This window comes from Sceloporus undulatus, chromosome 1 (assembly GCF_019175285.1).
Source record: "Sceloporus undulatus isolate JIND9_A2432 ecotype Alabama chromosome 1, SceUnd_v1.1, whole genome shotgun sequence".
Lineage (NCBI taxonomy): Eukaryota > Metazoa > Chordata > Lepidosauria > Squamata > Phrynosomatidae > Sceloporus > Sceloporus undulatus.
Genome location: NC_056522.1, coordinates 311,923,947 through 311,949,101, shown reverse-complemented (window position 1 = coordinate 311,949,101; position 25,155 = coordinate 311,923,947). Strand labels below are relative to the sequence as shown.

At 40.0% G+C, this 25,155-nt stretch overlaps 3 protein-coding genes across 20 annotated transcripts in view; 1 reads left to right on the top strand and 2 right to left on the bottom strand.

Annotated features, from left to right (window-relative positions):
* GPHN (gephyrin) overlaps window positions 1-25,155 on the bottom strand; it is a 671,572-nt gene that overhangs the window by 36,639 nt on the left and 609,778 nt on the right. The window lies entirely within an intron of this gene.
* Window positions 771-16,878, top strand: ATP6V1D (ATPase H+ transporting V1 subunit D). The gene is made up of 9 exons (XM_042462718.1): window positions 771-949; window positions 4,572-4,689; window positions 4,878-4,957; window positions 5,509-5,576; window positions 7,085-7,129; window positions 10,569-10,672; window positions 12,709-12,775; window positions 14,151-14,229; window positions 16,223-16,878. The coding sequence occupies exons 1-9, from the start codon at window positions 909-911 to the stop codon at window positions 16,365-16,367; spliced, it is 747 nt and encodes a 248-aa protein (XP_042318652.1). The 5' UTR covers window positions 771-908; the 3' UTR covers window positions 16,368-16,878.
* The window catches only part of PALS1 (protein associated with LIN7 1, MAGUK family member), an 81,406-nt gene continuing 76,546 nt past the window's right edge, over window positions 20,296-25,155 (bottom strand). The window contains 1 exon segment of the mRNA XM_042462743.1: window positions 20,296-23,287. Within this exon segment, the coding sequence (XP_042318677.1) occupies window positions 23,111-23,287 (177 nt within the window). The 3' untranslated portion in view covers window positions 20,296-23,110.

The following is a 25,155-nucleotide window of genomic DNA, read 5'->3' as shown; positions in this document are numbered from 1 at the left end:
CATACGCTGACATGTTGCTTCACACGCTGCGCAACATAGCAACGTCAAAAGCGTTTTAACAGGGAGGACCTTGTAAGCCTACAAATCCCAGGATTCCATACGATGGACCTACAGCACTTAAAAGTGATGTCATACCGCATTATTTCTACAGTGTAGATGCACCTGAGAGGAATTTTGGAAGGCAGAACAAGACTGCTTTGGGGCTCCTGGAGGGAGGTCCTCAGTGACCAGATAGAAATACGTACTTTATGCAAAGCAACAGTAAACTTAATCAGATGATGAAATGAGCCTTCCTAGCTTTTATTCTCTGCGAAATGTCTAATACTGTAACATCATCAAAATCAGTTTTGTTTCTAATGACATTATCAAAACCAGCTTGTTTCTTTTTGGCTTCAAAACAGCCCCTTTTCTGTAGTTCTTTATCAGTGCCCTGAAATGTCTGGAAAAGCTTGGTTACGTCCTTTAGGAATTGTTCCGGTTGGAATTGCTTCTCTGGACTTTGCTCAACACCTCTCTCCATAACAGTCCCTTGCAAAACCTTATTCTATGCACCTGAGGAAGGAGACTGGAGTCTAGAAGGGCTCCTGCTGCCAAATTCTTTCTTTCAGTTAAGTCTCAAAAGGTGCAACAACTAGCTCTCTCTCTCTCTACATTTTTCATAGCTCTATGTTTTCGGCAGTTGGGGGCACGTGACCTGCTGGGCGAGAGGGGGCGGGGCTAGGTTGGGGGATGCGGAAGTGGAGGCCGCGGTGCCCTTGGCAACCCAGAGGGAAGGAGGGCGGGGTCATGTGACAGAGCCGGTCACGTGCCCCTGTCCCTGGCTCAGAGAGGGAAGGAGCACTTTTCCCGACAGAGGGCCTCTTCCTCCTTCTTCTCCTCCTCCTCCGCTGCTGCTGCTTTTGGTCAAGATGTCGGGCAAGGACAGGATTGAGATCTTCCCTTCGCGGATGTGAGTCGCACCTCCCTCCCTCCCTCCCTCCCCATTCAACCTGCCACGGATTAACTGACCCTTGCCACCCTTTTGCCACAATTTGGGGGCATTGTTTCCTCTCTGTCTCTCAAGGGAGGCTAGTTGGTCAGCTGTGATCCTAGGGCTGCATCCAGACTGGAGAAATAACCCGGTTTGGCGCCGCTTTAACTCTCTGTCTGACTCCTTGCTATGGAATTCTGGGAGTTGGAGTTTGTTGTGGACCCAGAGCGGAGCTCTGCTCCGCTCTGGGCCCCACAACAAACTCCAACTCCCAGAATTCCATAGCCTTAAGCCAGACAGAGAGCTTGCAGTTGCTCAGAAGTGGCGTCAAGAGCTGTATTATTGTGTCCCCAATTGGGAGAAAAGTGGGATAATAATAATAATAATAATAGCAGCTTTATTTATACCCAGCTTCTCTTTCAGTCAGAGACAGAGAAACAAATGGCAAGTCTCACTCTCTCAACCTCAGAAGAAGACAAAGGCAAATCTCCTCTGAACAAGCCTTGCCAAGAAAACCCTGCAATAGGGTCACCATAAGTTAGAAACAACATAACGCAACAACAACATATGTATATATATGTGTGTGTGTGTATATATGTGTACATGGGATCTATATATGGGATATGTTTGGCTCAACATAGGCCTGTTCAGGTCCTAGCGCAGCCCCTGACCCACTGCCTGGCCCTGAGCAAGGTCTTAAATCATGTCTCAGGAATAGTGCAAAGAGTATTGGAGACATGGAAGTGTTGCCTTCTGCCATTGCAAGAGCCTTTCCTCATATGCCGACAAACACAGTCTGGAGGCCTGAGGAAATGGGGAAGTGGAAAATGTCATTTCCAGGATCAAAGAGGAAAGGCTGTGTCATACAGTCAGATGTCATTGGCACCTATGGAACAAGGCTGCCATTGGGTCTGTCATGGCACAAGTACAGGAGCCTGGATTTTAATATATTCTGTCCTTGTGCTTTCATCTTACTATTTTATATTATTACCTAGTGTTTATATGTATTTTGTAGATTGTACGCCGTTGGCAGGTTTTATATTATTATTGATTTGATTATTTGTATGTAAAGCGCTGTGTACATTTACAGCACTACAGAAATAAACTATAATAATAATAATAATAATAATAACAGTACAAATGTGCACAGAAAGTTGACTTGCATCAGAATAATGCTTCTCCTAGCCCAGTCTTGATCGATAGTGGCTCTCAATGTGGCATTTTCCAGATATGACAGCATATAGCTGCTGTTGGTTTCAGCCAGTATGAATTTGGTTAATAATGGTGTTTTTGTTATTGTATTAATTGAGCAATAGCTCTGAAAGTGATTTCCTTCCCTTTAAGGTAGTTTGTAATAGCAAATGTCAATGTTGCATTCTACTGTCAAAATATGACTTGCTTTGGCCAGTAGAGAAAAATTAAATAACCGGACTGAAATGAACAAAATTATTAAGAACTTTGTTGTTCCTGCCTCCTGAAAGAGAGAACATGATCTGTTCCTACTTCGTAAGTAGGATGTCATGACATTCTTGATGGTAAACAGTACTTTTGTTTAAATGAATACACACTAGACTGCTGAATCTTGTTCCAGCCAGTGACTGGGGTAGACTAAGACAGAGACAGAGTGGAACAAACCAGTTACTGCAGAAGTGTGAAGCACACATCTGCCTCCATTTTAACAAGCACCATTTGCTTAATATGCTTTTTTAGCTGAGGACCTTTCTGTGATTTAAGGTCTCGAATAGACAGGCCAAAATAAAGCTGCTTCAAGTGACTTTGGAGGTATGCTGTTTAAATGACACATACATCTTCAGAGGCCAGAAGCTGCACTCTAGTCCTGGTCCTGGAGCGTGACTTTGGCACAGCTTCCAGCCTCTTAGGACGCATGCATCATTTAAACAGCATACCTTCAAAGTGACCCAAAGCAGCTTTATTTTGGCCTGTCTGTATGGGCCTTAGTTACCTTTCTAAAATGGTCATAGATCCATACTACTTTAACTGCCCTGGCTCAGTGCTAGGGCATCCTGGGAACTGTAGTTTGTTGTGGTCCTAAAGCTCTCTGATGGAGAAGGCTAAATGTCTCACAAAACATAATTCCCTAGCATTGAGCCCAGGCAGTTAAAGCGGTCTCAAACTGGATTGTTTCTGCAGTGTGGATTGGACCATAGACATCATGTCTTTTGCGTGTGGACACAGCAGCTGTCTAAGAGGCAGATATAGTTTGTATGCAACTTGCATATACAGTGGGCCTTTGGTATCCACTTGGGTTTGGTTCCAAGACCCCTTGCAGATACCAAAATGCTCAAGTCCCATTAAATACAATGGTGTCGTAAAATGGTGCATATAAAATAAAAAAGGTTTGCTTTTGCTTTTTTGATGTTTTTGGAACATTTTCCAAGCCATGGATGGTTGAATCTGTGGATAAGGAATCTGTGGATGGGGAGGATCGACTGTAGAAGCTATAGCAGTGATGGTGAACCTTTTCGAGGCCGAGTGCCCAAACTGCAACCCAAAACCCACTTATTTGGTGCAAAGTGCCATGTCCCTTTGTCTTTCTAGTAACGATCTCTGGCAAACTCTGTGCTGGGGCGATGGCACATGTGCCCATAAAGAGGGCTCTGACTGCCACGTCTGGCATGCATAGTTTCGCCATCACTGAGCTATAGCTTTCATACAGAAAGTTGATCACCATGTAGCTAATTTTAAGTCATTATACCTGATTTACATGCATTTGGGGGAACTAGTCTCCACTTGAAAAAGTATGGTAGTAGAGCTAGAGTGTGTGTTCATTATGTGCCAATTGTGAAGCAGGCTCAATTGTGAATGGATCACTGGTATCATTTCTGCATTCAGACTTTACTGCTTTACCCCAGGGTATATCCACACTACATGCACTATGCAGGAATGACACCAGTGATTCAATACTGATATCACTTTAACATACATGGCTTCAAAGAAGGGGAATCCTAGGATTTATATTCTAGAATTCCTTTCCAGAGAGCTCTAATCCTGCAGTTTGGATTCTAAGTGTGTCGCTAAAGTACAAATCCCAGACTTCCATGGGAGGAAACCATGGCAATTGAAGTGAGATCAAGCTGCTGTAATTATGCAGTATCAGTTCACCCCCTATGTTGACTTTCTAACATGGATCTCAGTTTGGAAAAAAATAGAATGCACTGTATCTCACATTGGCTTGTTTGAATGGTCCTAGAGAAGCTCAATAGTGCTGAATTTATATGTGTGTTATTAGTGGGGAACATACATGGTTATCCATGTCTGAAGTTCTGCTGGTGTTTCTGAATACTGTAAAATTTTCCCCACAAAAAGAGTTGTAATCCTTGCGTATTTAGTGCAGGGCAAAGTTTCTTGTAAGTGCATGTAGGTTTGCAGGCTAATGCCTACATCCCATATACTTACCCAGGAATTTGGTTAATTCTTTCAATAAATAGGCATGCTTTCAATCATGTGTTTTAAATGTAAGCTTAGGTTCTGTGACTTCTAGAAGGCTGTGCCAGTTTTAGGAACAAGAAATACTTTTGTCTCTGGTCCTTTTAATCTGAAGCGATGGGAAAAAAAGTATGTGTCTCCTGATTTTTGGCAGGGCTCAGACCATCATGAAAGCACGTTTGAAAGGAGCCCAGACAGGTCGCAACCTCTTGAAGAAAAAGTCTGATGCTTTGACTTTACGATTCCGACAGATTTTGAAGAAAATTATTGAGGTGGGGTTATTTTAATGTATTTGTTTTATCAGCTAATTCTTTAACTGGATTTTATAATACTTCAACTTTTGTCATAACCATGGTGAATGTTTCTAATAATGATAATGATAACCCTATCCTACAGTACATTTAACTTCCATTGTGTGAACTAGTCTTCAAAAGAGTGCCCCTTTTTGTTTTATTTGCAGACAAAGATGTTGATGGGCGAGGTAATGAGAGAAGCTGCTTTTTCACTTGCAGAAGCAAAGTTCACGGCTGGAGACTTCAGGTAAGGCTCGCAAATCTGGGGTGTGATTGGAGACATCCATGTAACATGTTTGGCAAGTCATAGTCTCTCCGGCTAAGGAAGGCAATGGCAAAACCCATCTGAAAAAATCTTGCCAAGAAACCCCTGCAATATGGTCGCCATATGTTAGAAACAACTTGAAGGCAAACAACAACCACCCAGTGAGTGGGATGAATTTCTGTAAAGACATACAATGTCTCATATGTTGAATTGTGAAGTATGTGCTAGAGGAAGGTTTTAAAAGCTATTCTTTGTTAGCATGACCATGATAACCTCCTGAAAAATAAATCAAACTGTTTGGCACTTGGTTTGCCACACATTCTTAAGAGCTTTTTATTTAATTGCATGTTATTATTTTAACTTGAGGTGTGAATTGTTTTAATACTGCATACAGTGTAATTCTATTTTAATAATTTGTTCTTTTAAATTATGAGCCACTTTGAGTCCTAATTTTGGGGGGAAGTGGGATAATGATATTTTGAGAATGTATTGTTTATGATATTGCAAAATGAAGAATTTTCTTGTTTCTACAGTACTACTGTGATTCAGAATGTAAACAAAGCTCAGGTCAAGATCAGAGCAAAGAAAGATAATGTAGCAGGTCAGTATGTTCTGGAACAGGAATAATTACAAAAACAGTGGTGAGGAGGAAGCGGTTGTAAAATGTCCAATGTAGGGTGTGAACGATTATAGTATTTACTACTGCAACAGATCATCCGCTTTACAAAGAACATGATAAAAAACATGATCTCTACATAATCTTCACTAAAACCTCTATACCAATCTTGCAAACATGCTCATCCTTTCACTCCCAAGATCACTAGGCAGAGAGGCCCTTGATCCAGTCTTCATTCTCTCCTTGTACTCTGACATCAGGCCTAATTGTCTCTGTTTATTTTACCATCCCACATTTCTTCTTTTACTGAGGTACAGCACAGGTACTTGTTAGTGATCTCACCCTTTTCAGAGAGGAGCTTTAATCGGACATTCTCAGCAGAGAGGAAAGAGAAGACTGTTCTAATTAGTATCTCTCTTTCGTTCATATTCTATGCTGGTAGTGTTCTCCTCTTATCTTTTCTCATCTTTCCTGAGTTGTTGGTGAGTTTGAATAATAGGAAGCTTGAAGAGATCATCATAGGAGAAAGTGAAGAGGAACTGGGACTCAGTACCCATTGTAATTCATAATCTGGCAGTAATGAGAGCAAAAACATGATGAGTGTAGTTGTAGGTCTTGACCCCTTGCTGGTGACCCTATTTAAGTCCCAGGAAAGCCTTGATGTTTGCTTGGTTTAAAATGTTAATAATTATTATTTTGTTTTTAAAACTTTTACTACCGATGTGCAGTTCTTCTCTCCACCCATCAGTCACACACTGAGCTCTGTTTTACAGCTTTAAATTATGGGTTTCTCTTAGTGCAAATTATTTTTTACAACTGCATTATTAAGGAGAAGGATGGTATAGTAAAGAGAACAGGATACTAAAAACATAGTGGAGAGGAAAAAAGAGCAAGAAAGGAGAATATAGCAAAATGAAATAGTAGTTCATTGTGTTCCTCGTTATTGATGTAGCCTTTTCATTTCACATAGAGTTCGGGGTAGTTCTGCCAAATTGTTTGACATTTATCCTCTTTTTGTAATTTAATATAGAATAACTTTTTATGGTTGCCAATGCATAGGAACATTTTTTTAAAATTTAAAAATATTTTATTCACTCACTTGTAGAAATAGCTTTCTGAATGCATTGAGAAACTAGGTTTTCTTGAAGAAACATTTAACACACTGTGTTTCAGTTCACCAGTAATGCATCTGGTCCAATAAACCATGGTTTGTTGGAACGGGAACATGCTATAAGCTATGTATTGTTATTATATATACTTCATATGCCAGACATAAGAGAGGACTTCCAAGGTTGGTTAAGATAGCTTCCTGTGAATCAGGAACATCTGGTTCAAGGAGACCTTATAAACCAGGATATACAGTATCCTTGAATCAAAGGCAGTTTGAGCATCCAAAAGTTACAGTAAGGAGCTGTAAGAAAGAAATGAGTCAAAGATGCAATTAGGAAAAGGAATGTTTTACTTATACAAGCTCCTGTGTGTGGTGTTTACAGGTGTGACCCTGCCAGTTTTTGAGCATTATCAGGAAGGAGGGGACAGTAAGTAAGAAGTTATTATTATCTTTCAATCTCACTAATGCTTTGTTGTAAACTTATTTTATGTTTATCTAATTGCTCTGGAACTATATTTGTGTATTATAGTTCTGTGATATAGCAGACCAATGGTTACATGGGATTTTTACAGCTTTTCTGTAAATATTCTTCAGGTCTTGCAAGAAGTAGATGTAAAAGAACCATACATGGCCTGTCTGTATATAGCACCTTAGGCTCATCTCCAGAGGCGCTACCTTATCCACCTAAATCTGAATATCTGACTCCTTTGACCAAACTCAAAATTCCTTTATTTGAACTCAGGTAGAGTACCTGCTCAGGCTACCTGCTGGATCAGCCAGTAGATAACTACTGAATTGCTTCAACCAGAATCAAGCCCTAGACTCTTGTTATTCACCTTGCCCCTTTACGTTAAATCACACCTTGAGTTTATTACGTAGAGGCTTTTGGGTGACTGTAACTATGGACCAACATGTGTGCTCTTTATGGGTTTAAGTTTTGATTGTGTAACAGCTTTTCTTACAATCTCCCTCTTAGAGATTAAAATTATACCAGCCAATAGTTTAATAATTAAAAAATCTTATTTTAAAGTCGAAGCATAAATACCAGCTCAGTTTTGGAAAGTGTTCAGACCTCTTAGGACTTTCTTGAGGCTTGCTGCAACCAGGGCAGCTCCAAGCCAAATATAAAACAGCATTTTAAGTAGCAGTAATCATGCAGCCAAGGCTTAACTTTAGAACTGACCCAATCCTACCAATACTACACATCCCAAATTAAACCGAGGAACATATATTTATAAAAGAGTAAAGTATAATAGTAAAAAGACAACCAGATAGTACAGAGAACTATAACAAGAATATACAATTAGCCTAAAACAGTGATAGCAAACCTTTTAGAGACCAAGTGCTCAAATTCAGTGGTGTTCCCATATTGGGTGTCACCTGGTGGCGGAGGGGGGGACTTCAGGGGGAACCTCCGTCTTTGGGGGGGGGCAAGACTTCTGGGGGAGGGATTTCCAGGAATAAAACCCAAGGCTGTACGCTCAGCCTCAGGCTAGCAATAACAAACTCCCCTCTGCTGAAACTTGCCAAGAAAACTCCATGATAGTTTCACCTTAGGGTCGCCATAAGTCAGAAATGACTTGGGCACTACAACACACAAATCATGCTCTCTCAGTCTCAGAGGATGGCAATGGAAATTCCCCTCTTACAAAGCTTGCCCCATAATAGTTTTATCGTAGGGTTGCCAGGAGTGACTTGAAGGCACACAACACACACACCCTAGTCACACTCTCTCAGCCTTAGATAACAGTAATGGCAAACCCTCTCTGATGAAACGTGCCAAGAAAACTCCATGATAGTTTCACCTTAGGGTCACCATAAGTCAAAAACAACTTGAAGGCACACAACACAGATACACACAATAAAGGTATGTTTTGTGGATTTGGGATTCAAAGTCACAACCATGCTAGTCTGGAAAATGAGTCTGCGAGGGATCTTGCAGCACCTTTGAGGCTGACTGAAAGAGAAGAAGGTGATCACAGACTTCAGCCTCCTTCCTCAGATGCCTGTGGATTGTGGATGTCACTGTACTTTGTTCTATGGCCTATCCTCTCTCTGCCTCCTTCTGCTTACCCGAGGCAGCGCTTCTTCTCCTGACTCATAGCCTGTGTGACTGGCGGCACCAGCAGCACCAAGGAAGCAAAGAGGAGATGCAAGGCCAGCAGCTTCCAGCCAGGCCAGCAGCCTCCACTCCGCTAGTCCCGACACGCTCCCATCCCTTCCAGAGGAGGAGCAGCAGCAGCACCGCCACTGTGTCAAGAGCAGGGACCAGCCCTTCGCTCTCACTTGCCCTTCCCACACTTCCTGAGTCTTTCCGGTGTAGCCAAGGAAACCTCAGCCTGGCCACTCAGCAGTTTTCACGTTCTCTTCCAGCCACATGAGCACCAGGGCCGACAGGGAGCAAATGGAGATCAAGGGACAGGGTCAACTAATGGGATGCAGTGTGCACCCAGATACAGCAGGGACGTGGAATCAACAGGTGGCCAGATCCGCCCTGCCCTGCCCATGTATGAACCTTGACATGGTTATTGCGTAGAGATGCAGCATCCACCATGGGCCAAACTCTGGCCCTCAGCTGCCTCAGGCCAGTACGGAGAGCCGGACCCCCTGCCAGAGACCAATCAGGGCCTGGGGCCCGTGTTCCTCTGAGGCAATGGTGTCTGTGCCCACAGAGGGGGCTCCGAGTGCCCCCTCTGGCATGTGTGTCATAGGTTTGCCACCACTAGCCTAAAATAAGGAAGCTAAAATTTTTGTTTCTAAATCTACACACCTACAGCAGCATGTAAACCCCCGAGCATAAGATTCCAATCAGATAAATATATAGAAAAGACGTAGCATTCCAAAGAGACTTGAAGCCAACATAGAAACTATATCAGTTTTACAACAGTAACTGGCTATAACTCAGATGACGTCCATTAGTCCATCAGGACTGCTTTTGAGGCGTTACAAACCGCCACTTTGCGGCGGTCTCCCGGCGCTGCTGTTTGCTCTGCAAGGGAGCCGCCGCAGCCAAACCGCGCGGCTCCCTTACGGAGCAAAAAAGAAGCTCCAAAATGGAGCTTCTTCTGGCGGCGCGCTAATGACGCCACGAGGCGCCAATGGCGCACTCGCAATGTCATTAGCGCCGCACAACGTGCGGACGCACAGCGTCCGTTATGTCAAGATGGTGGCGGCCGTGTGGAACAGCTGCCACCATTTGTTACGGACAGAGTCCGTAACAGGAATAGGGGCGTCTGGAAGAGATGCCCCCTTTTTAAACTGGGACCTCCTGAGGACGTCCCAAGTGGCGGTTTGTAACCTGCCATAGATTCAAACATTTTACACTATGGCATTCATACACATTTTACAATTCCAATAAAACCATTTGTCAGGAATGAGCAAGACCTTTGCTCTTCATAGCATCACTAAAGGCCAAATAGATAACAAGGTACATAAAGTATGCATACTTCACAGACCAATGTGCTGCCAACTAAAACAAGGTTAAGAAACAAAATGGAGTCTTTTGTAGGCAAGCAAGAATCAAGTCTACAGATTTGGATAGATTTTTTTCACAACTTTTACCTGGGTTGTTCGGTTTTTATCCTGTGAGTTCTTTTCATGTCCTGGAGGAGAGGCAATATGTGAGAGTAGACATCAAATGTTTCAGAGTTTTTTCCATTTCTTCAGCACCCAGTCCTTCAGTTGCCCTCTTTATAACTATTCTTATTTACCATGTTAGGACTGGGAACTGAGATATCTAGTTGGACATGTCTCTCATACATAAAACATTGTATCCTGTATAATGTTCCTGGTTACTTAATTTAATATTTGGAAGTTGCTTTTTCACCTTGACAAGATTATTAACTCTATTGGGTGAATGATTTCAGGTTATGAGCTGACTGGTTTAGCCAGAGGTGGGGAGCAGCTGGCCAAACTGAAAAGGAACTATGCCAAAGCAGTAGAACTCCTTGTAGAACTGGCTTCACTTCAGGTAGGTACAGACAGAAAACTGTACCAAGGTCTCTGAGATGCACTATGAGGCAAGAGGAGTTGGGTAATGTACTCCAGCCAGATGAGGTGGTTGGATGGTGCAAGGTAGGAGCGACACTATAGAGAAATGCTTTACATTAAGAGAAAAATAGATTTTAGCCTTTATAATTCAACCCCTGCAGTGAAATCCCCTAAAAACCTTGTAACAGAAGTGAAAGAGTGCATCACTGTCTGGTACCACGGGATGGTGAAAATCTTTGAGAATCAGTACCGTTGATGTTCATGGAGTTCAAACATATTACCAGTCCAGATGATCAAAAGCTTTAAGTACTTCTAAGGCAGGGGTAGGCAATCTTTTTGAGCTGGGGGCCGGGTTGCTGTCCTTCAGACAACTGGGGGGCCGAAGCCAAAAAATAAATAAATAATTTTTTAAAATAAAAATTAAATATATAAATAAACCAGGACAAATGTAGGACAAAATTTTCAAATGGAAGACACTTTTTTAAAAAAAATGGAGGACACGCGAAAAAATTTGCTGATTTTTTAAAAAATGTTAATATAAATGCATATTTCTGAGGCTTCTATAGACAATTGCCCCCCAAAGGCCCCGGCAGCAATCGGCGGCAGGACTGGGCTGGGGCCGGTCCCAAGGCCTCGCCGGGCCGCATCCGGCCCGCGGGCCGCAGGTTGCCTACCCCTGTTCTAAGGTAACTGATGCTACTGGAGTCTTATTCTTTTCTGCAGAATATATTAAAGGCCTGGTACAGATTAGAAGAAAGGGGCGGCCAGAGGCTGCCCCTCTCTTCTTCGCCGTGGCAACAATCCTCCCCCAAAAGGAGCTGTGAAATGCAGTTCCTTCCCACAACACTGCCAAGGTGCCATTAGTGCCCTGGGGCATTGTGGTGACATCATTCATGTGCCGCCCCCTTTGGACACGGCGTGCATGTGATGTCATCGACACATGTGCCATGTGGACAGCTCTGTGTAAACATGGCACCACTGTTATATGGTAGGGTTCCGGAGCATGTGGATGCTGTGCTCTCCGGCACCCTAGAATTGGCTCCAGGCCAAACCGGCAGTCTGTACTGGGCCAAAGTCACCTTAAAGCATCAACCAAGTTTCTTTGAGGGATAAAACTAAATAGATCAAGATATATAAATTGATTGATAAAGGCATTCAGTCTGTTAGTAATTATAAATGTAAAAATTTTCTGATCTTGGTTTAATAATTGGGAGAGTATCTAAAAATTTGATAAAGTTTTCAGACTGGAAGGCTCAGCTGTGTAAAGCTGATTATAATACTGTATTGTTATAATCAGGTGCAGCAACCCAAGCAATAATTTTTGCATTTGCCTCTGTAGTTTAATTTTAAATTTGTCTGTTTTTTCCCCTTCCTCAATGAGCAAGCAGGCTTGTGAGCAGCAGCTCCTCATAAGTAGGGAGATGCAGTAGCACAGTTACTCATACAAAGGAAGGCGCAACAACCCAAACTACAGGATGGATTATCTTCTGTGGTGGATGGGAGAGAAAACAAGGGGCCCAGTCTTACTCCCCCCTCCAGGTGTTGCCTTGCTGAGATCTCCAGTGAGTGCCATCTGGGAAGAGGGACATAGTTGCCCTTCATCCACAGGTCTTGCAAAGCAAAGAAGAGCAAGAGAACAACATGACATATGAGATATGGAGTAGGAATGACCTTTCCAGAAGTTACTGTCTTTATAGGGTGCTTCTCAAAGGTCTGTACTATTATTTTCTATTAAGGTGAGAGGAAGGCACAACTCATTTCAGGATGGTCAGCTGCTGTAATATGCTCTCTTTAGGAGCCTTTGCTTGTGAAAAGCTAAATGAATGATCAGACAAGCATCATGCCAGTTCATTTTGCCCCTTTTTAGTAATGAAAATTTGTGATATTTATAGGAACATGTTTGTAGGAACAGGGTACAGTTCCAAGAGCTAACCTGCCATGCATATTTTGAAAAAAATCAAACAATAAACACAACATACTGCCTCAATTTGTACTCAGATGTTTTGTTTTCCATAGACTTCATTTGTTACACTGGATGAAGCTATCAAGATAACAAATAGGCGTGTAAATGCTATTGAACATGGTAAGTGAAAAGGGATAATCCTTAAGTGCTGATGTGCATACATAGGACATATTTTCTAGCTTTGGGCAATATAGAAAGTAATGAATCATTTCTGTGCTTGCTTTAGAATTGGCAGCTGCCCACCTTACATCTGGTTATCTGGGCTTTGTAATGTAATTCACAAATCTGAGCTTTTTAATGTGGGCCATATTCAGCATTTTAGTAATGGGAAGCACTCCCAGAGCCTCATTTTATAGCACTAATTTGGAAGAGGACAGAGTCTAGCAGAAAAAAAAAAAATCTTTCCAGCATAAATTTGCTTTTGCATACAACTCCAAGAGATGTTACAGTCCAGTTTTCAAGCTTTTAGGAATATGGGAGGCTGCCTTATATTCAGAAAGACTATTACCTAGCCTAGTATTGTCAGTCTGACAGTGGCTCTCCAGGTTTCATACTGGAGTCTTTTCTAGCCCTGCCTGAAGTGCCCTGGTGGTCTTTCATTCTTCTTAGCTTCTGGAATCAGATGAGGTTGGGTGTATTCAGGGTGGTATGGTGCTGACAATGATTTCATTCCAATAATGCTTTGACAACATTTTTTTTGAGCAGGGAATCTGGGATTGGAATAGTCAGAAATGTTTTATGGATTATATTCTGTGTATTTTTAATTCAGTACTCTCTCTGTGTAGATATTATGCCTAAACCATTCCACCCACTCTGATCACTCAGATATAAGTGAAAATTTGTCTTGCTGGTTTAGATCAGGGTTGGCAATGCAAAGGGATGCACCATTCTGCAACGGAAAGTCACATCACTTTTGGCTTTGGATTCTAGCTTAAAACTGCCCCCTTTTCCTGGTTTTATGGAGGTAGTGGGTGGGAAGAGGATCCAAACCACCACATTGGCTGTTTTAAAAATTAGAAGGTCCTGCAAACTTGTGGTAGGCTTCAGGGACTACAGAAAAGTTCCTCCATCCCTGATGCAGGTAAAAGTTTGGACCAGGACCACCGATGTTACAGATGATTGAAATAGTTGCTTACATATAGCCCCATTTTCTTCCTAGATTACCTCACCACAGGAAGAACTCTTTCTTTGCTTTCTTATACATTGGCCAGTGACTCTTTTGTTATGCAGCTAACTTTAACATCTAGCTCTGAGACCAACATGGCCTGAAAGTTTTATTTTAGTCTTGTGAAGTCCTTGCATCTATGTAAATATCTTTACACTTACCTGTTTATGATCAGGGTACCAGCACCATATCTAATCACAAAATCTTTGTGTATGATATTAAATATGTTACAACTCAATCTTTCAGTCATCAGAACAATGAAGTTTTGGCATGGCATTCCTTATATTTTCTGCCACCTCATTTACTAACAACAGTTTTACTTTTCCATAGTGATTATTCCCAGGATTGAACGTACACTGTCTTATATCATAACAGAGTTGGATGAACGAGAAAGAGAGGAGTTCTACAGGTAAGTGACTTGGTAATCTGAAAAATGAATTTCCTTTGTAGACATCAGGTACAAGATATTGAACTACTGAGCCAGCTAAGCCTGAGTAGTAAGTATGGTAGAGTTGAATGTTTTTATGTTTTGTTATACAATTAAGAGCTGTTTATGACACCGGATTGGGTTGCTTTGAATGGTGGTGGATTCTCCATTGTAGGCTTTTAAATCCAAGTTGGGTGGTTGTCTCTCAAGGATACTTTCCCTGCATGAAGGTACTAGATCAGTGCTGCTCAAGTGGCACCTGGTGAATTTCTGAGAAAGAAACAGTTGTAGCCAATGGATACAAATATGCTACTACCTGTACTTGATGGATTGTTGGAGGACCTCAAGGACTGCCACAAGGAGGAGGGTGCTGGCTTGTTCTCTGCTGCCTCAGAGAGTAGAACTAGGTCTAATCGTTTTAAGTTACAAGAGGGTAGATTTCAGTAGAAAATTAGAAGGAACTTAACAGTGAGAACGGTTTGGTAATGCAACCAATTAGCTAGAGAAATGGTGGGGTCTCTTTCTCTGGAAATCTTCAAAAAGATTCTGGACATGCTGAAGCTGGAGAGGCTGCATTGATTCTGTGATTCTATGACCCTTGTGGTTTCTACCAGCTTTCAGTTTTGTGGCCTTGGCTATTACTTTCTGAGGTCGGTGTTCACGCCATTGCAGGTCAAAGAAACATAAGCATATGGGCTGTTCAATAGTTTCAGATATGAATATTAATTATGAAACTGACCATCCAAATCATGTTGGTTATCACCTTTAAGGCCGTACATGGTTTGGGCCCAAGTTACTTGAGGGAATGCCTCTTTCTACATAATCTGCCCCACACTCTCAGAACATCTGGGAAGAATCTACTAGATTATTCAAAGGTTAGACTAACAGCAACTTCCTACAGAGCATACACAGCCATGGCCCCCACCAAGAAGGTACTAAAGACGGATCTCTTCCAGCGGAAATACCCACCCAACCTTCTATAAAGAGCTGAAGAAAATCCCACTTCTGGTTGTAATAGTGTATTTTAAATGAAGATTTTATTGTTGTGATTTAAATTTTAGTTGACTCAGTTTTTATAATATGCATTTTAGATATTACTGTTATTGTATGGATATTTTACTGTTGTAATTCCATGTCGATCCAGGAAAAATCCAGGCGGGAAAAATACAAATAAAGTTATTATTAAAAAAATATTATGTAGGTTGTTGTAGTAGTCCTAACAGTCAGTAGTACTTCCCTTTCACTGCAATGAGCAGAACAGCTCTGCACATGCCAAGGAATGTGCATGTAGATTTTTCACACTGACCTAAGGAAACATGCATGCACAAGGGCAGCAGATGTATATGAAGCTTTCCAGTAGTCTGTGAGGTTTAGAATTGGGTACTAGAAAAAGTGAAAATGGCGAAAGAGGATCTGCTACAACACAATATAAAAGGAGGAATGCTAGGCTGTACTTTCATAGGATTTGAATTTGGCACAATGAGGCTGCTGAAAATTCTCCTAAAAGACTTTCCTTTTCTGCCATGTTTTAATTCCATCTCACAGTAAAGATTTGCTGCTTTTAGTCTTATTAAAAATAAACTTCTCAGAAATAGTCAAATTAATGTGGCTGGCGACTGTTGCAAAGGGTAAACCGAGCTTGTAAAGCATAACCTTAATTCCATTGTTTTGTCCACCCCAGGATTTTATTATTATCTAGCCTATGCTGATCAGTTAATACAGACCCAAGTGTAGCAAAATTCTCTTGTGACACATTGGGCATTATGGGAAATGAGGTCTAGCTATAACTCCTGCATTCCTCCTCCAGTCATGTGCCTTCTTCTTGAAGGTTCATTACCCTAGACTTTCTGCACATAAAAAATTGGGGATACTTTGAGTAAAGGCAGACAGTGGTCTCATCAGACTTCTTAAAGAAGGGGGAAAAAGAGTTAATGTTGTCAACACTGAGAATAATTTTAACAATCTTTCTCTGCAGGTTAAAGAAGATACAAGAAAAGAAGAAAATAATAAAAGAGAAGAATGAAAAACAGCAAGCATTACGGAGGGCTGCTGGAGAGCAAGTCCATGAACCTGCCAATTTGCTTGCAGAAGATAAAGATGAGGATCTGCTGTTTGAATAGCTACATGTATGTGTAGTTGAGCAAAATGAGATTCAGATACTGTTCCGAATACGCAGTGGCTGTTATTTATATTGTGACTCTTGATTTGGTGCATTTGTCAGAACTCTCTACTCACAATTATTTGGGGAATTTTTCTGTTGTGCAAAATGGTTAATGTTTAATAGTTAAACACATGCATGAGGCAGAACCATTGTCTTTCATCCCTTTGGGAAAGAACTGGAGCCTTTGTTTCTTCTCTTCAGCTATATTTAGATTTCCCTTTCTCCTGTTCTTGCATACTACCAAATTCTTGTGAGAAAATTTTTGTTTTAACAAGCTTCATGTTCAAATGTGAAATCAACTGTAGTAAGTTTGCAAATTTTTCAAATTTTTGCTGCCTCAGCCTGGTAAAAACAAGTCTTAATCTGTATTTTCAATGTAATTTGCCTTTCTTCTGAAGAAAGTACTTCTGTATTAGGCTGTATCTGTCAACTCATCTATGCTGTAAAATCATTAAAAAAATTAATTCAGATTGCGTGCCAAAAATTTACAAATTCAAAATTAGTTGTACAGGGATCAGTTGTCTTCCAGGTTTTCTTTCTGAGTCTCACCAAATATTCTGCAGTAATTTCAGATATTTTTACTGCCCAATGATGAAGAAAGCTAAAATGATGAAGAGAATGATCAGCATTCCATGGCATACAAAAGTTTAACTCCACTGGTGTTAACATTTTTTTAGACTGTTATGTTTGGTATTGTTACCCTCCAGAACAACTGAAGCCAGGGCTCATGATTCTGTTGTGATAGTTTGCCCCAACAGCAATTGCTGTTACTGGTGGCACAGTGGTTAAATGCGTGTACTGCAGCCACTCACTCACAAACCGTAAGGTTGTGGGTTCATATGCCAGCCAGGGGCTCGGGATCGACTCAGCCTGGCATCCTTCTGAGATTGCTAAAATGAGTATTCAGATTGTTGGGGGCAATTAGCTCACACACTGTAAACTGCTTAGGGAGTGCTTAAGTGCACTGCTGAGTGATATAGAAATGTACTTGCTATTGGTGGAGAGTATGAAGGATCAGATAAAAGTCTAGCTGTTTCTGGTCTGTGGAGCATAACTAGATGTTTCTCCCATTCCCCACAAGTCACAGAATGACTGTTCCATGGGGCTATTGCAACAAAGCCAGGACTCATAATAAAGTTCTGCTTGCACAATTCATATGTTATGTAGGACAGTGTAAGAGCTCAAGCAGTGGAGCAGTTTTTGCTGCTGTTGTATGTTAAGCTCCAGAGTTTTAGTATCTGGAACAATATGGTCCTTCTCTCATTTGCTTCAGATTTGGTGTGAACACTGGATAAATATTCAACTGCTTTCATAGTAACACTTTGTATGTGTAAACTACCAAAGGATTATATAACTCTAAGGAAACAGAAGGCATTTAAGAAAAGAGTTGCATGCTCAAATTAAAATTTACACAAGAAACCTCAATATTTGGCTTCATCACCATCAAATTAGGACAAGTTTATAAAAGAGGATAAAGTTCTGGTGCATACAAAGCAAACAGTTTATGTGCAGTGGGATAAGCAGTAAGTGACTTATTTTTGGTAAGTAAATAATAGTGCAAGAATGCTTTCCCCCCAAAGACCATGAAAAACTTCCACAATTAAACATGCAATATTCACGTTTCATTCAAGTACTTTAATAATCAGCATGATGTTAAGCCAGGTTAAAGTTATGCTGAAACTTTTAAAAACAAGAATTTTAATACTCTCAGAACCATTTCACACATTCTGATGTTGCAGTTGTCACTGGGAAGCAAATAACATGGTCACTGTTCCATGAAATTAATTACCTATGCAATGCTGTGTCAATATAATTTGGGGATAAGTATGCTACAAGAACATAAGATACCATATCCAAACAAAATTTAGTATGCTAATCTGAAAAATGTAAATCCAAACCCTACAGTTTAATACTTACACAGGCATACCGACAAAGGTAGCTTCTGCTTTATACAGTGCGCTTGTGTTATACGCGGGGGTGCTTTATGCGGCTTTCAGCATACACTGAAAGCTGCGTGGGGAAAAAGGGGTGGTGTGTCCCATAGGGACTAATGGGGTGTGTTCCTATGGTGTGCATGCGCCACCACGCCACTGCATGCACAAGCCCCATTCATTTAAATGGGGCTTGAGCTTATGTGGAATTTGCTTTACGCGGGGAGTCTGGAACGGTTCCCCCACGTAAAGCAAGGGCACACTGTACTTTATTCCTAGTGAGGGGAACATGTACCTCTAGATTTTTCTGGGCTAGAGACCCCATCTTCCCTAGCCATTGGCAGTGCAGCTGAAACTGATAGGAGTTGAAATCCAAAAATTTAGAGGGCCAGAGTTCCAGTATCCCAACTACACAACATTAGGGATTTAATATGTCATTGATGCAGTTGAATGTCCAAAGGGCTTTAGGCTACTAAAAAGGAAAGCTGGCTTTTGTCTGCATCCATTTGTTACTATGTAGTACCATTTGTTACTACTTTCAAAGTTCCACCATGCCAACCTAGCAAATGGATTGTATCCTGCTATACCTGTCCCTCAAAAGAATGGGCACTTTTGGCAGAAAGGATTATCTTCCTCACCTCTATAACCCAAGGGTTGACATACACATGGAGGAAGGCGTAGTCTTATGATCTCTGGAAGACCATTGTTATGTTGTGCGAGGGAAGCCAATGATAATAATCAGCACACTACACTGTGGAGATAGCTTAAAGTAACCCTGGTACTCCACCATGACAATACTATAGGCTTCATCGAAGCCTCAGACTTTTTATGTTGCCTATAAATCAAGTTACTAGGAAGTGAAATCTATTAGCTAGCAGATATATTACAGTGATTTCTTTAAAGACTAGATAGAATTTTACATTTTTTACATTTGTTCATGACATCTCATAGCAGACTGGAGGTACATAGTGTCATGATTCCAAGTTGGGGCTATTTCACAGGTGCAAAAGCTATAAACAGACTCTTGTTGTTATAGACACAATTATATTAATGATGTGACATTTTTCACTTAGGCTTTGGAAATATTTTTGCTATTAGAAAATGAGATACAACAAGTCTGATTTAGCTTGCGGTAACAAAAAGAGCAACACTCCCAATACAAAAGAATGTATTCTTTGGAACATGTTTCTAATTTCTTTAGTTCATTCAAAATATAGAACCACTTTCTCCATGAGTCACTTCAGAAGATTTAGTGACCAATTTCAATTCAGAAAGTTTGGTCTGAAAGACCTATTACATCTTCTTGCTGATTACTGCTGTATGAACCCTTTTGTTTCTGTAATATGAGTAACACCAGTGTTACTGCATATGTGGAGGCAACTGGTGGCAGACCAAATAATACACGTTGACTCTCCCTTATCTGGAATTCTGATACATTCCAAAATCCAAAACTTTCATGGGTGGCTGAGATCGTGATATCATTGCTTTCTGAACCAAAAACCTGATTTCATGCCCCAAATTATTAAAAATATTACCATATATACTCAACTATAAGTTGACCTCATGTATAAGTTGAGGGCAGGTTTTGGAGACACAATTATGGATTTTGATTTGACCTGTGGACAAGTCAAGGGTAAAATTTAGAGGCATATAACAAAACAATTCCAAAGAACTTACAAAATTCCAGCAAGCATAACTGCTCATACTAAAGACTGGATGGATGAGTGAATAGAGAGGTGGTGAGTGCTTCCAGGACAGATTATGCTCTTGCCTTTTTTTTTTAATAGAGTTAAAATACAATACTTACATTGACCTGTGGATAAGTCAACCCATGTTTTTGGGCCAGGTTTTTGACTCAAATTTCTAGACTTATACATGAGTATACAGTACAACCATTATGTTATGTATATATAAGATATATATGAAATATAGATGAATTTCATATTTAGACATGGGTTCCATCTCGAAAATCTTTTATTATGTATGTTAATAGCCCAAAATCTGATTTTTTTCCCCCCAAAATCCAAAACATTTCGGGTCCCAAGCATTTCTGATAAAGGAGACTCAACCTGTTTCTGGAAATTTTGCCATTCTCTGAAATATAATCAGCAACTATTTTTAAACATCTCAGAATCTGAAAAAGGGTGGGAAAACAAAGAATTTATTGCTTAAACAACCCACTCATCAATACATTTATTGGTGTGGCATGCCATGTTCATTATTTCATTTACTGTTCTAGAATGTATCCTGAATTACATTGGAAGCCACTACATGTTTTTAAACCTAAGATAGTAGTGTGTGTTACAATTCTCCCCCACCATACAGTTATAAACTTAATTACCTTTAGACTGAAAGGGGATCAGCACCATGTATCTTACAGATGACAACAAATAGATAGTTTAGGCTAAACCACGGAATGGTGCAACATTTAACAGTTTTCATACTTTGCTGTTGTTGTGTGCCAATTTTAGCCATGGTTAAAATGAGATTAGGCATGACACCTTGGACTAAATCCAATGTAATGCTAACAAGAGTTAAAATACCTATCACAATTGTGCTGTGCTACACCTTTGTGCAACTCCTTCACAAATGCCACACAAATGCTTGAACAACAAAAACTGTACTTGATACCACTCATACACTAACCCTGAAAATGCACAAGCATTATTGCAAAGTGACTGGTACAAGCACAACAGCATATTTGCATATCAAATTTCAGGTCTTGTGTACTACTCCATAGACTCTTCCTCCTTGTGTGCAAATTTTACAACCCTTCACAATTTTTCATATTTACACCATTTTTAACCTGTGTGAATGCTTACCAATGTTTGGATTTGTAAACAGCTTCCAATACTGGTTTCAAATGCCAAGGGGCAAGCTTAACATGGTTAATAGCAGTAAAGACATAAATTGTAGTTAGCCCAGCAGGGCTGGGATGGGGATGTATATGAAAGGAAGGATTCCTGAACTCTTAACCATGATCAAGGTGGAAAGCATTTGTATGGTCCCAGTTTATCTGAATTTCATTTCTATCAAACCAAAGGAAAAGTACACCACAGCGTTCAACTTCATGGCTTGCATTCTATGGCAAAGTTGACTATTTGGGAAAAGTTTTTAGGATGATACATACAAGGATGATATATAATAATTATTTCATATAATTTCTATTTCGTACCCACTTTATTGGATGGAGGCACACAATTAAGTGATTGTATAATCTTCTGATAGACGTGCTGCTTATTAAGACACTTTGTATATAATCTGCACAGAAAAACTGCTGGATGTTTCAAAAGATATCTTTCCCACCATGGTAAGAAACAGATCATATAATACTGAGGAATTTCAATTCTTAAGCAGTTTTCCCCATGTGCATGTTTTGAGCCATGTTTAGTTACAAACACACAAAAGTATCAGCTTTGCCTATATATTTTTTTCCAGTTGACTCGTTTCTAGAAAAACAGCCAGTTCTTCACTGTTAGTACACTCAACCAGATGTTGATGAAATTCCAGTGTATGACAGTATATAAAAATAAAAGCTATAACTGAGAACAAAGAAAAACTATTAATATTCACATTCAAGGGCCCCACCCACAAAGAAGCAACAAAACTCATCCATTTAAATTGAGCTACAATTGGAGAGGTTTCATAGATGCAAAAGCTGTAGTATCTGAACCTTCATGGGAATTTTCAATTGCACATTGCTAGAAAAGAGAATATGCCACATTCCTAATTTAGTGATGTTTCCACCCCATTCTCCCACTATAGGGTGATGACTTAGTTATTTTTTAATATTAACTCCAGTTAACTACCTACATGGCAAATAGCCATGAGAAATCTTGTACCTAGGTATAAAAATACAAGAAAATACTCTAATATTCATGATCCCAAAATCCTTTTTGATTATAAAATACAATTTTACACTGTAAAGAAGCAAAGGCTTTAAAAAAAATCCATATAAGAACATCTATTTTCATAAAAATATAGCTTCCCTTCTAAGTTTGTCTACAATTCCATGGGACAACAGTGGCTCCCAATCAAGTGGCAACCAAATGAAAAGAAATTTAATAAAATATCTTATCTAAAATATCATATATTCACCTTCATGGGCCTTAGGGTTATTTAATAAGCTATCAACCTGATTTACAAAGTAACTAAAGACAAAGAAGTTTGAAATATTTACATTGTATATATTTTCAAAAATTGCAGTGCTATTAGATAATGGAATGTTTCATCATTAAAAACAAATTCAAGCCTAAGAGGGCAACTATATCAAAGTGGCCCATTTAAAAGTGAACTTGCAGATCAGTTCCTCCACTCTCCTTGTAGAGTAATTCATTCCTTTGTCCAATATTCGGTGAAGGTGTTTTTGAAAAATATGATCATATTCACAAACTCATTAAAATTAACAGTGTTAAATAACCAATATTTATAATAATCAGGTTTTTAAATGCTTGCTTTAAGATCAAATCTCTAGAGACAAAAGGAAATTTTAAAGCAGCTGCTTGAAAGGGTATTCGAAATATTAAAAACACAGTGGTTTGTTCAGAATGTCAGTGACTGATAAAAAGGTAGTGAAAGTTCAGACTTTCTAAATCGCAACAGAATTGCGTCAGACTTCACTGTTTCTAAAAAAAAAGGTAGAGCACCGAGCATCAGTGCAGACTAGAGCTTAACCCGTCATCTGATATAAAGGATGAGCAGTCCTCTATGCGTAGGTTCACCACCACTGCTCTATTAGCAAAGTCTCCTTCTGCCTTGGAATTATTTTCTTTCACCGTAGCCAGGAGGATGGAACCCACTGAGGTTCGGTATCAAGTTTATTAATTAAACGGAGTAATTCTTGGTATGCTTTATCAATATCAGAATTCACAATTGCTGTATCAAAGTAATGCCCATTATTTTGCTCCATCTCTCTGGTTTTCTCTATAATTTCTCGCAGTTCTTCTGGCTAAAAGAGAAACAGAAATGGAAATAAATATGCTGCATCAGTAGATATTTATAGAGTTACCTCCTTTTCCTCCAAAACAATCTAGGTTTTAGGAAAATTCTAAGCTAAATAGAAGGAAGCAAAGGAAATTATTAGCAGCCCAGAAAGTTAAAAACTACAGGTATCAGTCATGTGAGTATTTTGTTGGCAGGATGTACAAGGGCTCAACACAACATCTCTGTTAAATTCTGTGTGCATGAACATTTTGGACATGTGAAGGCTGTCTCAAGATCCAACTACTAGTCCCAACTACTTGGGAACATAACTGTTCACCTACCACATTACAATGGATTCAATAGATCTGATCTATTTGGGCTCACAAATGGGCTTAGGCTTCATTCTCATGAAGTGAAGATCGTGTCACTAAGAGCTGGCTTCCACTTATTCTTGGCTCCAAGTCACAGTTACTGCACTTCAATTTTATTTTGTTTTGACATCAAACCTATTAGTTCTCTTCTAATAATTTTACTCAGTTACACTTCCTTTATAACTTTCCATTTAGATCAGGGGTGGGAACCATGTAGCCTTCCATATGTTGTTAAGCTACAACCCTGCACATTCTTCACTATTGGCTGTGCTGGCTGGGGCTGCAGTCTCAAAATATTTAGAGGGCCATACAATTCTCATCTCTGATTTAGATGTTATGATTAAGAGCAGGTCTCTGTGTTATTTTCAATTACATTCAACATGTAATTAATGTAGTTATCCTAGAAATAATAGTTTGGATTCTGAGAAATATCAGTGCAACAGAAAAGGTTTAACGCCTTCCACCTGTGAAAGGAGAATCAATGCAAAGCTTCTAGTTCCAGAAAACTCCTTTAATCACAGAACTGACAACAGCAGTAGAACCAACAAGAATCCCAACAACAGGCTGAGAAAACAAAACAAAACCAAAAGGACAGGGAGCAAAGGAAGGAGACCTAATGACATGAGGCAATTCACAGATATGTGAATACTAAGAACCTTGGAATTTTATTACAGGAAAAATAACCATAGATGTTGAGAATGTTAGGTCCATTCTACACAGACCAGAAATAATGTCATATTAAGTCCAACTTTTCATCCTTGGTCAGTGGGAATGGACACAACAATGAAGTGATCTTTAATAACAGTATTCCTCATGCATGACTCATAGAACATGTTGTAGTACCTTGCAATTGAGGGCTGCCCTAACCAAGGTGTAGTGAAGAAGAGAAACCTTCTGTGAGATGTCCTGATAAGAATAAATGCAAAATTCTATATTTAGGCCACAAAAACTAAAAGAAGAGGATGGGGGATACAAGGCTCAGTAGTACTACATGCAAAAAGATTATTGTTGATCCTAAAATGAACGTGAGCTGGCAGTGTGATTCTGCAGCAAATAAGGCAAAATCTAAGCGTGTATTAATAGAAGCATAGTTTCCAAGTCGAGGGAAATGATAGTCCCATTATCTTCTGTGCTGGTCAGGTCTCATCTAGTGTGGAGAATAAAACATGAGGAAATGTAGAAGGAGCTAGACATAATCAGCTTTGTGAAGAGAAGACTGAGGAATGAAATGATTGCATTTTTAAATATCTCAAGAACTGTCACAGAGAGAAGGGGGCTCTCACTTGTTCCCAGAGGGCAGGGTCAGGTCTAATGGTTTTAAGGTACAGGAGACAGAATGTGAGGAGGAACTTCAATTGAATGTTACAAGGAATTTCTTGACAATAACAGCAGTTCAGCAATGGAACCAATTACATAGAGAGGTAGTGGGGTCTCCTTTTTTGGATGTCTTCGCAAATAAGCAGACAGCTATCTGCTAAAGATGCTCTACCTGGAAATCCTGCACTGAGCAGAGGGTGGGACT

Bases quoted from the DNA above. Each gene is read 5' to 3' on its own strand.
- ATP6V1D (XM_042462718.1), top strand. From the start codon at position 909: ATGTCGGGCAAGGACAGGATTGAGATCTTCCCTTCGCGGAT. The intron at 5,577-7,084 runs GTCAGTATGTTC...TGGTGTTTACAG, and splicing joins AAAGAAAGATAATGTAGCAG to GTGTGACCCTGCCAGTTTTT. The intron at 7,130-10,568 runs GTAAGTAAGAAG...GAATGATTTCAG, and splicing joins TTATCAGGAAGGAGGGGACA to GTTATGAGCTGACTGGTTTA.